At 34.1% G+C, this 16667-nt stretch overlaps 1 protein-coding gene across 7 annotated transcripts in view; it reads right to left on the bottom strand.

Annotated features, from left to right (window-relative positions):
• Nucleotides 1-16667, bottom strand: part of ADGRG6 (adhesion G protein-coupled receptor G6) — a 132481-nt gene that overhangs the window by 41133 nt on the left and 74681 nt on the right. For 5 of the 7 annotated variants that reach the window (XM_058534179.1, XM_058534180.1, XM_058534185.1 and 2 more), the window contains exons 5-10: nt 16199-16267; nt 14246-14329; nt 8672-8757; nt 5802-5854; nt 4712-4774; nt 987-1129 (exon numbers count right to left, since the gene is read on the bottom strand). In XM_058534179.1, the coding sequence (XP_058390162.1) occupies nt 987-1129; nt 4712-4774; nt 5802-5854; nt 8672-8757; nt 14246-14329; nt 16199-16267 (498 nt within the window). The remainder of the gene's footprint in view (nt 1-986; nt 1130-4711; nt 4775-5801; nt 5855-8671; nt 8758-14245; nt 14330-16198; nt 16268-16667) is intronic. The other 2 variants (XM_058534183.1, XM_058534186.1) reach the window with 1 other exon arrangement.

The following is a 16667-nucleotide window of genomic DNA, read 5'->3' as shown; positions in this document are numbered from 1 at the left end:
TTTACTTTTCTAAAATATTCCCATCAAGACTTGTTCATCTATTTATTGAAGTATTTAAGTGCTGGGGAATGTGCTGGGTGCTGGAGGAGGTGGGAGGTGAGGGTGTTAAAGAAAAATAAGATGAGTTCTCAAGCCAGAGGAAATCCTGTTTAAAGAAAATATATATAAGAATGAAAATCAGTCCAGTCAAATACTATGGTCTTCTGATGTGTACGGTGCTCTAAGTATCTGGATAGCATGAAGTGGAGGCTCAAAGGCGGTGATGTGTATTTACACATGATGCTATCAGGAAAGGCTTCATAAAAGAGGTGACTTTGGGCTGTCCTTAAAACTATGCAGGTGATAAAGAGGTGGATGGCGAGAGTAGAGAAGAGCAGTGTGGGCAAAGACATAGAAAGGAGCATGTATGTTTGAGGAAGTGCTAACAGGACCACCTGTGGTTGGAGTTTAGGATGTGAATGGAGTCTAGATGAGAAATGAATCTAGGTCCTAAATGACTCCCAGATTTCTGGCCTATTCCTGCAAAGTCAGTGGTTTCATTAATGAAGACAGAGAACAGAAGAGAAGGGAATAATATTTTATAATAAGAAATTGCCTTTTGTAAGATTTACCTCATTAGAGTTCCCATATGCACATATACACACTCTTTCTATCCTGAAACTTGAAGTCAGTTCTGGTTAAGATTTCCTGGCATTTTGCTCATATTCTTAGTATTTTCATAATATGTCCCTAAAATAGAGTATAAACTCTCATCTGCCTCTTTCATTCCCTTAGATTCATAGGTATCGAGTCAATATCTTTTATGCTAATCATGTCACCCATTTGTTACAATGCCACCAATGTGATGAATTTCATCCTCAGAAAAAAACAGCTTTAAATAAGCAAACAACATACATAGAAAGAATATTGCTGCTGTTGTTGTTTCCATTGAACTTGAATATACAGTCATATAAAATACATATTCTGGAAAAATTCAAGATACTTACCCAGCTGCCTTACACTCACTGTATACAGCCGCAAGCCCTCATCCAGTGACTCATTGTTTTTCAAGAGCTTCTCCTGAATATCTTTTCCTTCTAAAGTGGGATTGTTGGTTGCATTGTAAATTAGAAGGGCCCAAATCACCAACCTAGGAAAACATTTCAAATAGAATTGTTGTTGGGGTTGTTGACTGGTTGGTTGTTTTCTTGGTGGAAAAATAGAACATCTGGATACGGTGTTAAGATAGATGACCATAAAGTGTTGAGACTGAAGAAATGGGCCATGGCACCCATAGACATCTACTGCTGCATAAATTATGTTAAAAACATTTCAATACGAGTAGATTTTATAGGATATTCCACGTATAATTCTATCATATCACATCACATCACCTCATTTCTTTTGAGAAATATTTTAAGTAACATTTTATAGCATGAATGCAAGAAAGGGCCATACTTGTGGTTAATTCTACATTGTTTCTTTATAGCCAAACAGAGTTTGTTAGAAAAATTAATAGTCAACTAATCTGACTAAACTGATCATTTGACTTTTGAAATTATTAAGAGTGTTATTGTTTACAAATATGTTACCATTTCTCCAGAATTGTGATAAATACTTTTCCATCGCCATGAAACGTTTGCAAGTACTTTGTAGAATGAAAAGTTACAAAATAAGTGCTCAAAATATACTCAGTGATTGGCCAGCATATTGCCAAAGAGGTTTATAGACTGTCTGACTTGGAATGTCTTTAAAAAGATAATATCTCTTTAGGAAGCACAGATGTATCCTAAACTTTTGGCTCTACAATTTGAATATAATTTTCAGTTCAACTGTAATCACAGCTATAGTCAATAGAAGAAATCAAAGCTATCACTTCAACTTTGAAGTAAAATTAAAGGACATTATTTTGTCAGGTAGAGGAAAAAATTTTTCCCTTATATGTGAAAGCTCTGGGTTTGCAACAAAAACTTGCACCTTCATATTCTGAGGAGAAACAAATATGACATAAAGCTATCAATATCAGTTACACAGGCCAAAATCATAGCAGCAGCACTATTTTTGAAATGGCATATTTTATTTATGAAATTCTGTGGGTATCAATAAAAATGAAACAGAGGATTAATATATTTATGGTGTTAAAAAAAAGAGAAAGAATAAGTGAAATATTTGCTATTCAAGGTTAGGTGGAATTAAAGAATAGCTCTATTTTTTTCCATAAATATCTGTGCTAATCTCAAGGATAAAGTACTGTACTGTTCTCATAATTCACTCTGAAAAGCTATTTATCTCTAAAATGATCTACTGCTTAATGTTGATATATAAGCCATATTTCAGGATGAGACAAACACAGATGTGAATATAATGGTGAACTGTGATACTGTAGTACTTTTTAAAACAACCTATGAAAAAGTATCCCTTTGATTAAACTATTGTTGGAAGATAAGCTTTGCCACTCCAGTTACTGAGAACTCACAGCTGGGAATGTGATCTTTTACTTCTCCTGAATATTGGGAACATAATTAGCACAATGTATTGTGGATGACCCTGAATACCCAAATTCAGCAATTCAAGAATGACCATGCACCTTGACAGGTCTTATGTGTGTTGTTTTCCTCTCTCATCCTGAAAACTGAAACTATTTTATGGTTCTACAAAGTCAGGTTCTCTCTGTTGTCACCATCAATCATTCTTTATTAGAATAAACCAGTCTCTGTGGCTTTGGTTTCCTGTCTGTCTAGGTGACAGAGTATGATAGCATTATCTGAAGCTATGGTCCGTGTTCAGTGTTACGACCAAATTAAAAGGAAAAGTTTGGAAAAAAGTATTTTACACACTCATAAAAGTAGCAGATTGCGGTTTTGAGTAAAACTATGAGAGACTATAAAGGTTGGTTTTTGAGCATAAAAGCAATAGAGAGTAGCAAAAAGTGAGCGGGAAAGACTATAAGAATAAATTTTCAAACAACGCCAGGAGTTCATACCAAAGAAAAACTAAATGTGTGGATTTTCCCATACACACTGTCTTAGTTCATTCTTTCTGTAATTTTCTGTGAAGTTACCCATTAGTTTGACAGACAGGAAACTGAGATGCCATTGAATTTAAATGTCTTTCAAGCAAGAGTTTCTGAGGTGCTGACATACACTAATGATGGCTGATTTTAGTACTGTCAGGTAGTAAAAGAATTCAGTAAATAAACTAACAAGGGCAATGCTGACTTTCCAAAAACATTCTACCGTGGGTGATATCCCAAACTAGAAGTGTCCCAATTGCTAGACAAAGTGTCCAGCAAAGGCATCCAGATTGCTGGTGGATCCATTATTCAAAGCTCAATATAATCTAGCAGTAAGGGTTGGAGAAGAAATTATTTGGCTAAATAGAGGAGAAAAGTACCATCCCCATCAAGAATACAGTATTAAAATACATTACTCTATTCTTCAGATCACAAAGGAAAAGGAACAATGTCAGAAAATAGAAACAACTTCCCGTAATCGGATGGCTCAATCTAGTCCAGTGAATATAAACAGAAATGGTAAGTTTCAAACATAACTTTAAAAACATGTATTTTTCTAATGTTGAACACAAAAGGAATATAAACAGTGAATATAAACAGAAATGGTAAGTTTCAAACATAACTTTAAAAACATGTATTTTTCTAATGTTGAACACAAAAGGAATAAAAGTAAGAAGAAAACTCTCTGGTCAACTCTTACATGAAATTTTATTTGTATCTTCTCCTAGTAAGAATATATCACTTGAAAAGAAGTATATTCCATCATTATGTTTATAAATTCAAAATATCGGGGCCGGCCTGGTGGCGCAAGCAGTTAAGTGCACGCGCTCCGTTACTGGCGGCCCGGGTTCGGATCCCGGGCGCACACCGACGCACCGCTTCTGCGGCCATGCTGAGGCCGTGTCCCACATACAGCAACTAGAAGGATGTGCGACTATGGCATACAACTATCTACTGGGGCTTTGGGGGAAAAAAAAGGAGGAGAATTGGCAATAGATGTTAGCTCAGAGTCAGTCTTCCTCAGCAAAAAAAGAGGAGGATTAGCACGGATGTTAGCTCAGGGCTGATCTTCCTCACAAAAAAAAATAAATAAATAAAATAAAATGGAGACTTTAGAAAATTAGCTGATGGCTTTGAACGCTGAAAATATTTTGGCACCTATTACCCATATTACTAGATGCTATGGTACATAAGTACCTTACTTAAAATAAAGCTGTAAATATCTTTTTAAATGTTTTCTTTGAAGGTCTTTTTGAAATTTCAGATAAGAGGTAATGGGTTTTCATAAATTAGAAATACTGAAAACAATACCTCATCCATTTTAAATAGACCTGACTATAATGTTTCTCTCCTATCTCATTATTTTCATTTCTCTACCGGATAGTCAAAACAGAGAGCAAGACGGGCCCGTGAGGTGGCGCAGTGGTTAAGTTCGTGCACTCCACTTCAGCAGTGCGGGGTTCGCAAGTTTGGATCCCAGGCATGGACCTACGCCCTGCTTATCAAGCCATGCTGCGGCAGGTGTCCCACATATAAAGTAGAGGAAGATGGGCATGGATGTTAGGCCAGGGCCAATCTTCCTTAGCAAAAAGGGGAGGATTGGCAACAGATGTTAGGCTCAGGGTTAATCTTCCTCACCTAAAAAAAAAAAAAACTAAACAAAAAACAGAGAGCAAGAGAAAGGATGTTATAGTTTCTATAAGACTTGGTCAGCGTTACCTTTGATCAAGCATAAGGCTTCTCTTGACTTTAACCTTGTCCTCTCCCGTGCTCAGGTGAAAACTATAAATACAAACACATATTCATTATCAACCTCATCTGCTGCATCACCAAGAACTAAATTTGAGGAGGTGAAAGAAAGGCAGAATGGACATTCTAAGCCAGTATTTCCAAACGTGTGTTCTGAGGAGCTCGCTCTTTCCTGTGCCTGAGACCAAATGGCTCCATGGTCAAGTGAGCCCTGCAGCTGTATGCCTTGCTCTCTCTTTAAGATTCACAATGCATGCTAGGACACTAAAGAGTCTGAGAGGGTCTGATGTATAGAAACCTGCCTCAGTTTCCTTAGTAATGTCCTTCCTAACTAATCTGACCATTTGATCCCTCTTTCTGTGTTAGGTTATCACATCCCTTGGGTTCACAGAATATATGTTAAGGGTTCATGAAATATGCTTTAGAAAATTTATTTAAATATAAAACTGTGAAAACAAGGTGCAGAGGAGGATATGTAGAAGATACTAATTGCTAGGGATTTAGTGGAGTATTTAAATAGAAGAATAGTGAATGATAATTTTGAAAAGCTAGGTTGCCATCAGACTGTAGATGTCTTATCTTGTAGAAAAATGGTCTCCAAACTGGGGTGCATGCAGCCCAAGGGGTGCTCTAGATGATCCACTGGTGCATGTGAGAAACCAACAGAACTTCTATTTAAATTTAATTATCCTCTTGTAGTTTGTGATACATTATAACTTGTATTGGTTAAGTAATACACACACACACACATATGTATACAATTTATTAAAATAACAAATATATTTTGGGAGTACATGCAAAATTTTAAAAAAATTGGTATCCACGATCAAAAATTTTTAAAACCACTGCTGCAGAATTGAAGCTTTTTGTGCAAAGAAATGACACAATATAGAGTTGTTTCAGAAAGATTATGAATACGGTACATGTGTGTATGTGTGTACTTGTGTGTCTGTGTGTGTAGGTATAACTAGAGAGAGAGATAGTATTATATAATACTAATATAACAGTATTAAATTAGACACTACTTTTTACTTCCCAAATAACCCATTCTGTCATTTACCTGATATTAACCACATAAACAGTGTAGTTCCAATTTTGGAAGGTTGAATTGAGCTGAAAAATACAACGGAAAAGGGTGAGTCTTGGTAATATATTTTCTTAAAAATCTGAATCAAGTTTCTCTCCTCCCAAAAGATAAGCTGTTATCGGAATAAGACCCTGGGAAAATCCTGGAGATCCAGAGGAGTGAAAGAAAGGTCAAGATAACAGGTACTGAATCATTGTATGTCAAGAACTTTGCAAATGTTATTTCTTTCGATCTCACAACAACTAATGAGATAGGTATTATCTTCCCCCGCCGTCTTATATATGAAGAAAGTGAGCTTCACACAGATGAAATAACTTGTCCAAGGTCCCCCTACTACGAAGCAACAGATCCCAGATTAGAACCCAAGTCTGTCTGTCTGGGAACACTATACTTTCTTCTCTAGCTCAGATTATAACGGGCTTCCAAATTAGCCAGAATGCTGAGAACTTAGCTGTAAGAGGATACACAGGGAAGATTAGCACAGTGAACACCTTCCATATTCTTCATTCAACAGATACCGAGGTGCAATAACATGTTTTTCTAGTAATTATCATCTCAAAAGAATATTAGTAGTAAGAAAAACTATAAATTAACAATATAACCTTTTAAAAAAACAAACAAGAATAAGTTCAACATTATTGAGAACTGTGGTTATTTAACAGTCTTTATGGGTCTCAGCACCAGACTTTTTAATGAAGCAATGAAGTCCTCTCAATATAAATAAAACCTTCCATGATGCACCGTCCAATAAAATCACAAAACAGGATTTCTTTATTAACACGAAATTCTCTTATTTATATATCACCTCCAAAGGGTTTTTTTAGGTCTTGCTTCATACACATATTTAGCCTTCCTTGGAAGTATTTCTAAAATTGAATGTAAACTCTAGGAAATGCTGGCAAAAAGGGTTACAGTATTTTTAAGTTGTAAAAGTAATAATATGAATCAGGGACACCATTTACATTTTCTCTGTTATCAAGGATCTGCTTTGTTATCTTGCATCTTAAACTAAAAACGTCTAGTAAAGTTTAGCTTCAGATGAAAATGATGCTATGTTGAAAAAATGCATGAAATAAATATAAATGTAAAATTATACTTGTCTAAAGCACAGATGCTTCAGTGAATGCTAATTTTCAAGATTCATAACATTAAAAGTGGTTTATTTAAGGATGAAAATAAAGAATTTTATCTTTTTAAAACATTCTGAGTTAAAAAAAAAAAAAAAGAGCAATGCTGGAAAGAAAATGAGATGTAAGAGTATACTGCTTCTGTAAAGCCCGCTCTCCATTTAGAAGTTTAACACATCATCTAGTCTTTGAATTAGTTACTAACCTTAATGTGTCATTCCAAAAAGTCAACCACAGCATTTTTCTTTGACTTCTATTTCACTTCTCCCCTCAATTTTCTAACAGTTGTTAATTACATACTATTATTTCCTGTGGTTAACTTGTTTTAAAGGGTTTTGCCTTTAAAAATTAGACTGTTGTCCTATCATTCTTCAAATATATATATAAAATATTGTCACCACTACCTCTCAGTGTATGGTTTAACTGTCTTTTGCTACCAAGGACACATTTATTAGACACCTGTCGCAGAAGAAAACCCATTTTTCTTACTTCAGAATTTTTTCCCCAAGTGACTTTATTCACAAAAGCTGTTTGAACTGTAATGGTATTACATATAAAAAGCAGTATGAAGTTCCACAGTATGCGGTAGATAAGAAATAGAATAATACAAAAAATAGAAACCTGTGGAAAATGAAATTTTTGAGATTGTTATCAAGAAGAAAATGAAAAATCAAAAAGAAAATGAAAAAGGTTGTGTTGGTAAGGAAAAGAAGAAAACAAAACGCTCAAGTTTTTTTTTTAATTGGAAATTACCAAAATTTTCATCAATTGTATACTGGTTTACTGATAATCTAAATATCAACAGAAGACTTGTTAGATAAATGACTACACAGCTACATCATGGAATACTATGCACTGTTTAAACAACAAAAAATATATAAGGAAGGTCTCTGTGTACAAATTTGCAAATCTAGCAATAACAAAAATAAGTACTGTGTAGAAGGGTGTGTAAAATGTGACTTTTAGTATAAAAAGGAGAAAAAAATAAGAATTTATAGTCTTATTTTCTTTTATATGCACAAATTCTGGAAAAACCTGAGAAAAACTAACAGCGATTTCTAAGCAGATGGGTTGGTCTCCGGGCAGCTGAGCTACAAGGATGAATGGAAGATGTTCATGATATATCTTTTTATACTTTTCCGTTTTTGAATCAAATACTCAAACAATTAAATTAAAAAATATATTTTTAAAAACAGTGCTGAAAATGTAAGGATTAATAGTAAATAAAGATATCTACCCAAAACACATTTCCATTTCTGTGGCACTTTTCTTATTTAAATATTAATAGTCTCTTAGGCTCAGTTTCTTGTTCTTGTTTCAAATGCACCTCTCTTTCTACATATAAGGGCAACACCTCACTTATATCCAGTCATGCGTTGCTAACGATGGGGATACATTCTGAGAAATGTGTTGTTAGGCAATTTCGTCATTGTGTGAACAGCACAGAGTGTACTTACACAAACCTAGATGGTAGAGCCTACCACACACGAAGGCTATATGGTACTAATCTTATGGGACCGCCGTCATACATGTGGTCCATCGTTGACTGAAATGGCCTTATGTGGAGCATGACTGTATCTATTTACATGTTCATAATGAACAGCATCTATGTTTCAGTATGATGTGTCAATTAAGTTACCGAGACACTAGAGTCTCTTCCAGATTTCCAGAAGTTAAAGGTTTAAAATAAAAAAGAAATCTTACAAGTCCACTTACCCATTCTGCCACCTTGCTCTGTACTTTTACCTCCGGGTGATGAAGTACATTTTGAATCACTATGGAAATTCTATAGACAATTCCATCTGTCCATTGGAAATAGGATTAGTCCATTAATTACATTTTACAGTCATATAATTATCAATTTAAATTTACAATCACATACTTTCATACACTTTAAAAGAAACACCTTCTACGCTGATACAGAAAATTTCTGCACTATTTTGACTTGAAGCTCATTGACCTTTGCAACTTCTTAGACAGTTATCAATTAGTTTACTCTTATAGATAACTCATTGCTCTTAAATTATTAGCTGCACGTTTCTTTGTAGTTTGTAATTCTATATATTTCTGATATCTACTGTACATAAAGTGGTGATTTTTTCATGTACAATTTGATTTCCTGTAACAAGAATTATCCTTTTTTGTACAGTATAAAGAATGATAAAGAGTTTGGGATGTGAAAACTTGAGTGAGATGATGGGAAGGAGTTAACGTGAAAATGAACAGGCAGACACAGATGTACTGCCCTCCGCCCCGTTCTCCCTTTCCTCTCTCCCTCCCCAATAAAGCATTTACTTTCACTAAGTTATTGGGTTGGATTTCACCAGATTTTTCATCAAAATTCCATAAATGTAGTCATTTGTACCAAAGTAGAGGGAAAAAAGAAAGAATATTTGCCGATAGAATTTTAATTGTACTAACTTGCTTTAAAAAGAAAACCTAATGTCAGAACAAGGTTCTGCTTTTTTCTTTTGGGGGCAATCTTTAAAGCAGTCTGACCGATATAATGAAAATCAAACTCACCATCACCAGCCAGGGTTTGCTAAATCTCTCTAGATGTGTGTCATAGGGCACCTTACTAAAAGTAGTTAATAGAGAAAAAGACCCTTTTAAAATATGGTAGGTTACAAAGAGGAAAAAAAATTTTTTGAATCTCCATTATTGTCAGTCATCGTTCTTCGTGCTTAGAGTTTGGTAAGTCTTAAGTAAAATATGCATAGAAAACGTAGAAACCTATAATTAAAACAATGATGGGGAATAGATTTAATGAAGATTTTGGGGAGGCAGTAGAAAAAAGTACCAAAGTATGCCTCTGGGAACTCCCAAATCTATCAAAATATGCCAACTCCAGACCCACTACTAAGGCAATGTTTTTCCAGTGTAGGAGTTAGAATCTCGTGCTAAAAAAAATCACCACTTCTGGGTATAATAATATAAATACATGAAATTGGTACCAGCCCAAGGACAGTGAGTTTAATTTATGCAAACGGGGTTATTTCAGCTTCTAAAACTCTTTAGGCATTTTAATGATCTTAATTTTATATTCCTTTAAAAAATATTCTGAATAAAAAATATTTAGAGGAATATATTTAAAACACATGATAATTCAGAAAAAAAACTTTTTATACTGTAGATCTCATCATATCAAATCATGGACATTCTGAATGATGGGGAGGAAATGCCAATTATAGGGGTCCAAGGTTTTGCATTTATTTCAGGATCCCAGGGATATTCTGTGAATATTCACTGATGCCAGTGGAGTAACTGAGAAGCTACCACTAGATGGAGACCTAAAGCATGCGTTTGTTATACGAGTAGTCTTTCTTTCTCAGGAAAATAATGCAAAATACTAAAAATTAGTATTTTTAATCAGTGACATTTCTGAAATTTTATGGAAGCATCCATACATTTAAAATATTTTTCCGTACATTTTAAACATTTCCTGCCTCACTTTCTTCCATTCACTGTTTTTCATAAATGAGAAAGACATCCAATAACAGAGAGCCTAAATCAATTTATAAATATAGTATTCTCTAGATTTATATTGCGTATAGCAAATAAAATATGTGAATAAATCAAACAACCGAGCATCTCGTGTTACAGATTCTCTCGTGCTATGGGTCACTGTCAAGTAGTCCCTCTTCAGAAGCCACAGAATGACGTATTACCATATTAGCCAAAAACCACTCAGCGGGATCTACTTGTTATAGTTATTTAAAATTTTTGAATAACGCAGTCAACAAGTAATCATGAGAAATGTCCAAGAGTGAACTGTCAAAGCAAAATAAAACATTCACTGAAGGGTTGGTGAGAAGGGTTTTGGATTGCAGCAAAATAGTTGGCTTCAGCATTGCCACTGCAGAAAATGCACGATGAAGACACACTGATGCTGGCTTTTCCATGTCAACCTAGCAGTCAAGTCCTCTCTCCTTTAGAGGTAACAACTCTCATACTGTCTCAACAGAAAAGCTATGCACAAATCTTCATACGTTCCAGAAACTTCAAAAGATGCATTATTGTCCTAATAATGGCATCCAGGCCAAAAGAATTCAGGATAGACATTACTTGGAAAAAAAAGTATTTAAAAATACATCCTTTTTCCAATGAGATAATTCTTCTAGCCATGCAGAACTTCAAAGCAGAAATTATTGCTTGCCATTACAGACGTAGTATCAAAACAATATCTGTAGGTTTTTCTCCAATTAATCTTTCCTTTTTTCATCTTCTTAACACTCTTTTCAGAGTTTCTTGGAAGAAATGACACTACTTTATCTACTCTATATTCAATGGTTTAAATATAGGTTTGAAAAGGTAGATTTTGAAAGATATACTTGAAACAATAGATGTTAAAATATAAACCAAATGTTATTTTAGATTCAAGATTATTTCTTTGAACTGGTGATGAGGCAATTATAATATGACAGTGGCATTTATAATATGACCGAAGTCCTGCTCATCTTACACACACAATTTCTTTAAGATACCTGGCATATAAGAATAGATTGATTGTTAGATCCATACAAATATCCTGAGAGTGAATTTTTATTTGAGTAGCTAAACGTATGTGAGCAACTAGAAGCAGTTGTTAACAATTTGTCCTTGTAAGCTAGGTTTTCAGAACAATACTAAGGACTAACAGTTGGTTTCCTCCTTGGGTTGCCTGTGCTGACCTCACAAAAGTTTAATATTCAGTAGCACTAGAGTGATATTTCAAGCATGGAAGATATGATTTGGAATGGAAATAATAATGAGTCCAACAGCTTTTCTTGGGAATGTAATGGAAGAGGCACAAAGGTTAGCTGTGGGAATACCTAGATCACTCATTACATCCTGAAATATCTGTTTGTGAAAAGTAGCTTAAAAGATAAGATTTTCTTAGCATCTAATCTGAGGTATCAGACAAAAGTCCTATTGAAAATAACAAAAATCACTTTACCCACAGAAGTAGGAACATTTTACAAAAGCCATGAAAACAAACTTTATTGATATATTGATGAAATATGTCTGATTGTCAATCTTAATCCCTCTTCTCTCACCACACCAGCATATCATGACTGATGAACTCAATACAACTCTGCCAGCCTCGAGTTTAAAGGACGGGATAAGGTAGATAACAGATTTGACCGTTGTGCCTATCTTTCTTACAGTGAACAAAATGGAATTCTCTAATATATCAGATCAGAAGGCTGAGAATGTTTACTATATCAGTTTCCCAAGGAAGAAGCAAAGTGTATCTGAAATTGTTGACAGTATGTGAATGATCTTAAATATTCAGGATATGACATTAAATCCCATTCATTCACAAGGTAAACAAGGAATTCTCTTTCCCATTATTTTAAGTTTGACCACACCATAGAAAAAATCTTAATTAGACTATAGCCTGTCTCTAACACTTTGTTACTCTCCCTTTTTAAAAAGATAATGAAGGCTTTGGGTGCTGGGACGTGAGAAAGCAATAGGATATAGGGAGAATTCAATAACATTGTTTTCATTATATTTATTTTCACTTTTCACTTCTATTTTAAAACAAATAGTACTGGTTTCATTTTACAAGAGCGATATCAATTTTCTCCTATAAAATACAAACATGTAAGTAAAAAAGTGTCACTTTAAGAAAAAAACTATTAAATAAACAGAATAGGTGGCTTAAAGATGTGGTAAAAATTGTTCAGATGGTACACAAATCTGAATACACAATTTTGAGAATATTTCTACTGCATGACGACTTTTGAATATTTTTAAATGCTAGGATTACATTTTTAAAAAGAATCATCTGAATTAGATTTTTTTTTCTTTGATGTGGTCAAGTTAACCCATGTTAACTGGTTCTAACATTTGCTTGCTTTGTTGAAACTCCAATGAAGGTTATGACGCAGAGAGAGAGGGGCTAAACAAGGCTTTCTTCAAGAATGTCAGAAACGACATGATTGAGTGAATACAGTTCCACTCCACCAAGGCAAGGACTCTGAAGCATGATATAAAAGTTCTTGGGCTGTAGAGGATGTGCCAGTCCTGGAGGGAGAAGACCACAGAGGCTCTTTGTATGAACATACAAAGAGCGAAATACTTAGTTAGAATTATAATATTCCCATCTACTGGCTGCAGTCCATGTGAAATATGCACTGGAAACTTCAGCTGCTGTTGCTTTCTTGGGGGTTGCTGGAATTTTTGCTCCATCATAAATCTCCTTGGTGTAACTAGCAGAATAACCATAAACACTTCCCTGAATTGATGTCTTTATAACTCTAATGAAATTTATACCTACATTTCATGTAAAATATTCCATACTTCCAATTTAAATGTCCTTACAGAGGAAGTTGATGTAACCCTCAAAGCCAAAAGAAAAAATGAACTGTGTGGGTTTCTTTTCTCTGGGTTTTGGTCCCTGGTGATATATTACAGACGTCTTGGCCTCACAAGTTAAATGACTGGGGTTGAGAAAATTCCTTTGTTTCTAATACCTCATATTGGGTAATATTACTGTATTTGAGGCAATGGTGTGGTCACCTGATTGGAATTTCTCTTTTTCAGAAGAAACTGAAATCACTTAGTCTGAATGATCAAAAGACTAAGGTATGTGGTCCATACAGATAGCAGATTAAATAATAACTCAATTCACCTGGCATTTCTCCTGTTCATTTCTTGTCTTATATAACTGCTATATCTGCAAATTACAAATACTATGAACAGAAAAGTATATATGGAGCAAAAGGGCAAGAAGTATTAGCAGTTACTTGAAGTTTTGTCCATCAAAAATTGATTTATGATTTAGCTGATACACAATCACATTCTAACCATTATTCTTCAACAAATAAAAACAGAGAGCAAAGTATTACCATATAAATTGATTTAAATGTCGCAACTGAACATAAAGTTGGAATTAGAAAGAAATTAAATTCTAAAATTATTTATTTTTTGAAATTACAAAATCCTTTACACACTAGTTTCGTGAAGAAAATAATCTGACAAAATACCATGAATAGTTTTTTTTTCAGATCTCTAGTATAATGCAAATTAATCCCTTTTAATTAAATGTCTTTCTCTTAAAGCTTCCTTTGAAAGAAATTTCAGCTAAAAGTGCACAATGTACTCATTCCACTGGTCATTTGAATGAGGAACTCAAGGGAGTCAAGAGATATTTATTTATTTTACTCATCTTGCAAATGTACAAATGTACTAAACAATTCCAATAACAGAAATTTTGTTGGAACATGAGGTATTCCCACCATTAAAATACAATTTTTTATCACATCAGACATACTACAAATATAAAAGGTAATGATTTCTTACCATTGCTTTGTTTATCGATTCTATTAGTAACAGGCATGTTAGTGGTGACAGTGGGTGGTGTAGTACTAGGAGAGTTTACAGTAGCTGGTAATAAAGATGAGAAAGATATAATTTTGCGAGGAGCACATGACAGTTAATATGGACGAGCAATCTATAATTAATGCATGAAAATACATAGAGGAGAAATGGAAACCGTTTCTTGCCACTAAGTATAAGACTCCAAGTTTATAATGCACAAAATGAAGCAATGCTTTCTATGGCACATTAAGAATCACTTCGCATTGGTGCCATATTGCACAAGAGTCTGGAGCTGGCAATAGGATCTGGAGAAAGAATATGGAGATTCTAGACCTAGCTCTGCCATGAACAGGCTGATGACCACACAGCGAATTACTAAACCTTTCTACAACTCAGTTTCCTAAGTTTGTAAAAAGAAAAGCTTCGAGAAGTCAGCCTGTACAGCACTTATCAGCTTGAAAATTATCTAATCGAAGTCAGTCTTCCTGATAATCTGAGACTAGAGAAATAAAATCTCAGAGGAAAAGGAATTCCTCCTTGAGAAGATAAATGTAAAGAAAAACAAAAGAGAATAAAATGTATAGACTAAATCAATCATTTATAGATCCCAACAACTTTACTAAACAATGATGGATAAAACCGATTTCATAACGGCAAGCCTTACAGGGGAGACATTTTCAAGGCATTATGTCATTGCTATGCTTCTGATACTTCTAAACTCTCCAAGATTAAACCCTTATGTAATGCTTTGATAATATCTTTCTAAGAAATTCTGGAGTAGCGATATAAGCAGTAAAATAACTCTACACATAATTTTCCTTTAGTTTATCTTAAGAGTACATTCTCAGATTAAAATTAAAAAAAGTAAAATTAAAATTTTCAAAAAAACTTCAGATCTTGAACTAAGCAAAGTTAAAGTTTTTTCTATTTCATATAACTATTTTAAAACTACACTGAGTTCCTGGAAAGAAACTACTTAATGACTTTACTTTTATAGGGTACTCATCATAATAACATCAAAAAATAATGTCTCAGAAAGGAAACAAAGATAATAATGAAATACACCCCTTCTCCTTGCCTACTCTACTCCCACACTGGCACCACAGAAGAGAGCTTAGGTTTCCATTTGTTGCGTCTCACTTCTAACCCTGTCACTTTCATTCTATGATCCTCTTAAAGAGATCCAGCTTTTACAAAAGGCATGGTCATGATTCTTAACGTGGTACATAGAATATGCTACTTCATATAGAAGTATTTAATAGAATAAATGGATGAAAATGGATCATGGGTAATTAGGAAAAGCAATGATAAAATTAAAGCCAAATATTTATATTATTAAAACTTATGTTACTTTAAATATGTTATTTAGCATGCAACTATTTAGTACATAATATATAATTATAGACTACTGACCATAGCATAGTCATTATGCACTATAATAATTAATAAAATTATATTAATATTAGTTTAGTTTAACTATTTTTATCTTAATATTTAAGTTATATCACATATCATAAATTGCCTCATGGTCTTGTCTTAAATTTAATATTCAACCTAATTTCTTCCCTTGTTTTTTATACATAAATACTTTTTCAAAATATTCTATGACTATATTTATACTGGACCTTTGCAATATTCTTGAGAAGTAATAGAGGGAAAAAATAAAACCAACCCTTGTTTAATAGCATATAATCATTCACATTTAAAAAACTCAGTGCTTTATGCAAATGTGATCATCCAGTATGTGAATGCATTCTTTCTCCACACTGTATGCACTGTGCACCCACACAACTAAAACACACCCAGAAATTCTTCTGTTTTGCTGGTTTCTGCCTTCTTGAGTGAAATTAAAATAAAAATAAAAACAATGACAACTACATTATCCAAAATAGCAAGTAGAAAACAGAGGGACTGCAGAGGACGTTGGCTCCCTACCTTGACAGAGGGTCCCCAAATCTGCACAGCTGGCTAGTTCTGCTGCCGGGAGTGGGATCAGGTAGGAACCTGGATCAACACAGAGAAAGTATTCAAATTTGACTTATGACAATGATATTATCCAGAAAAAAATCATGAATCATGGTTGGTGTTACAGCAGCAGCCCGAGACGAGTCCACCAGTAATACCCCAACACCAAGAAGGTCTCTTAAGGTCTTTGTGTCTTAATTTCCATCAATGTAAAATCAAGTTATTGAAATTTCCCTCAAAATCTTTAACTCAATTTATTGGCCTCATCCACATATGAAAGGAAAATAAGTGCTGTTGCCCCTTAAAGTTAATGTAAAAAGTCCACGGCCTTTTTGCGTAATAAATTATAAGGCTCTGGTGGAAATTCATACAAATGAAATAATATAACCAGCAAAGATAAGTTTCAAGGGGCCAGCCTGGTGGCGCAAGCGGTTAAGTG

Source organism: Diceros bicornis, chromosome 39 (genome assembly GCF_020826845.1).
Source record: "Diceros bicornis minor isolate mBicDic1 chromosome 39, mDicBic1.mat.cur, whole genome shotgun sequence".
In the NCBI taxonomy this organism is placed as follows: Eukaryota; Metazoa; Chordata; class Mammalia; order Perissodactyla; family Rhinocerotidae; genus Diceros; species Diceros bicornis.
The sequence above is the reverse complement of the archived record's forward strand: the minus strand, read 5'-3'. Positions and strand labels throughout refer to the sequence as shown.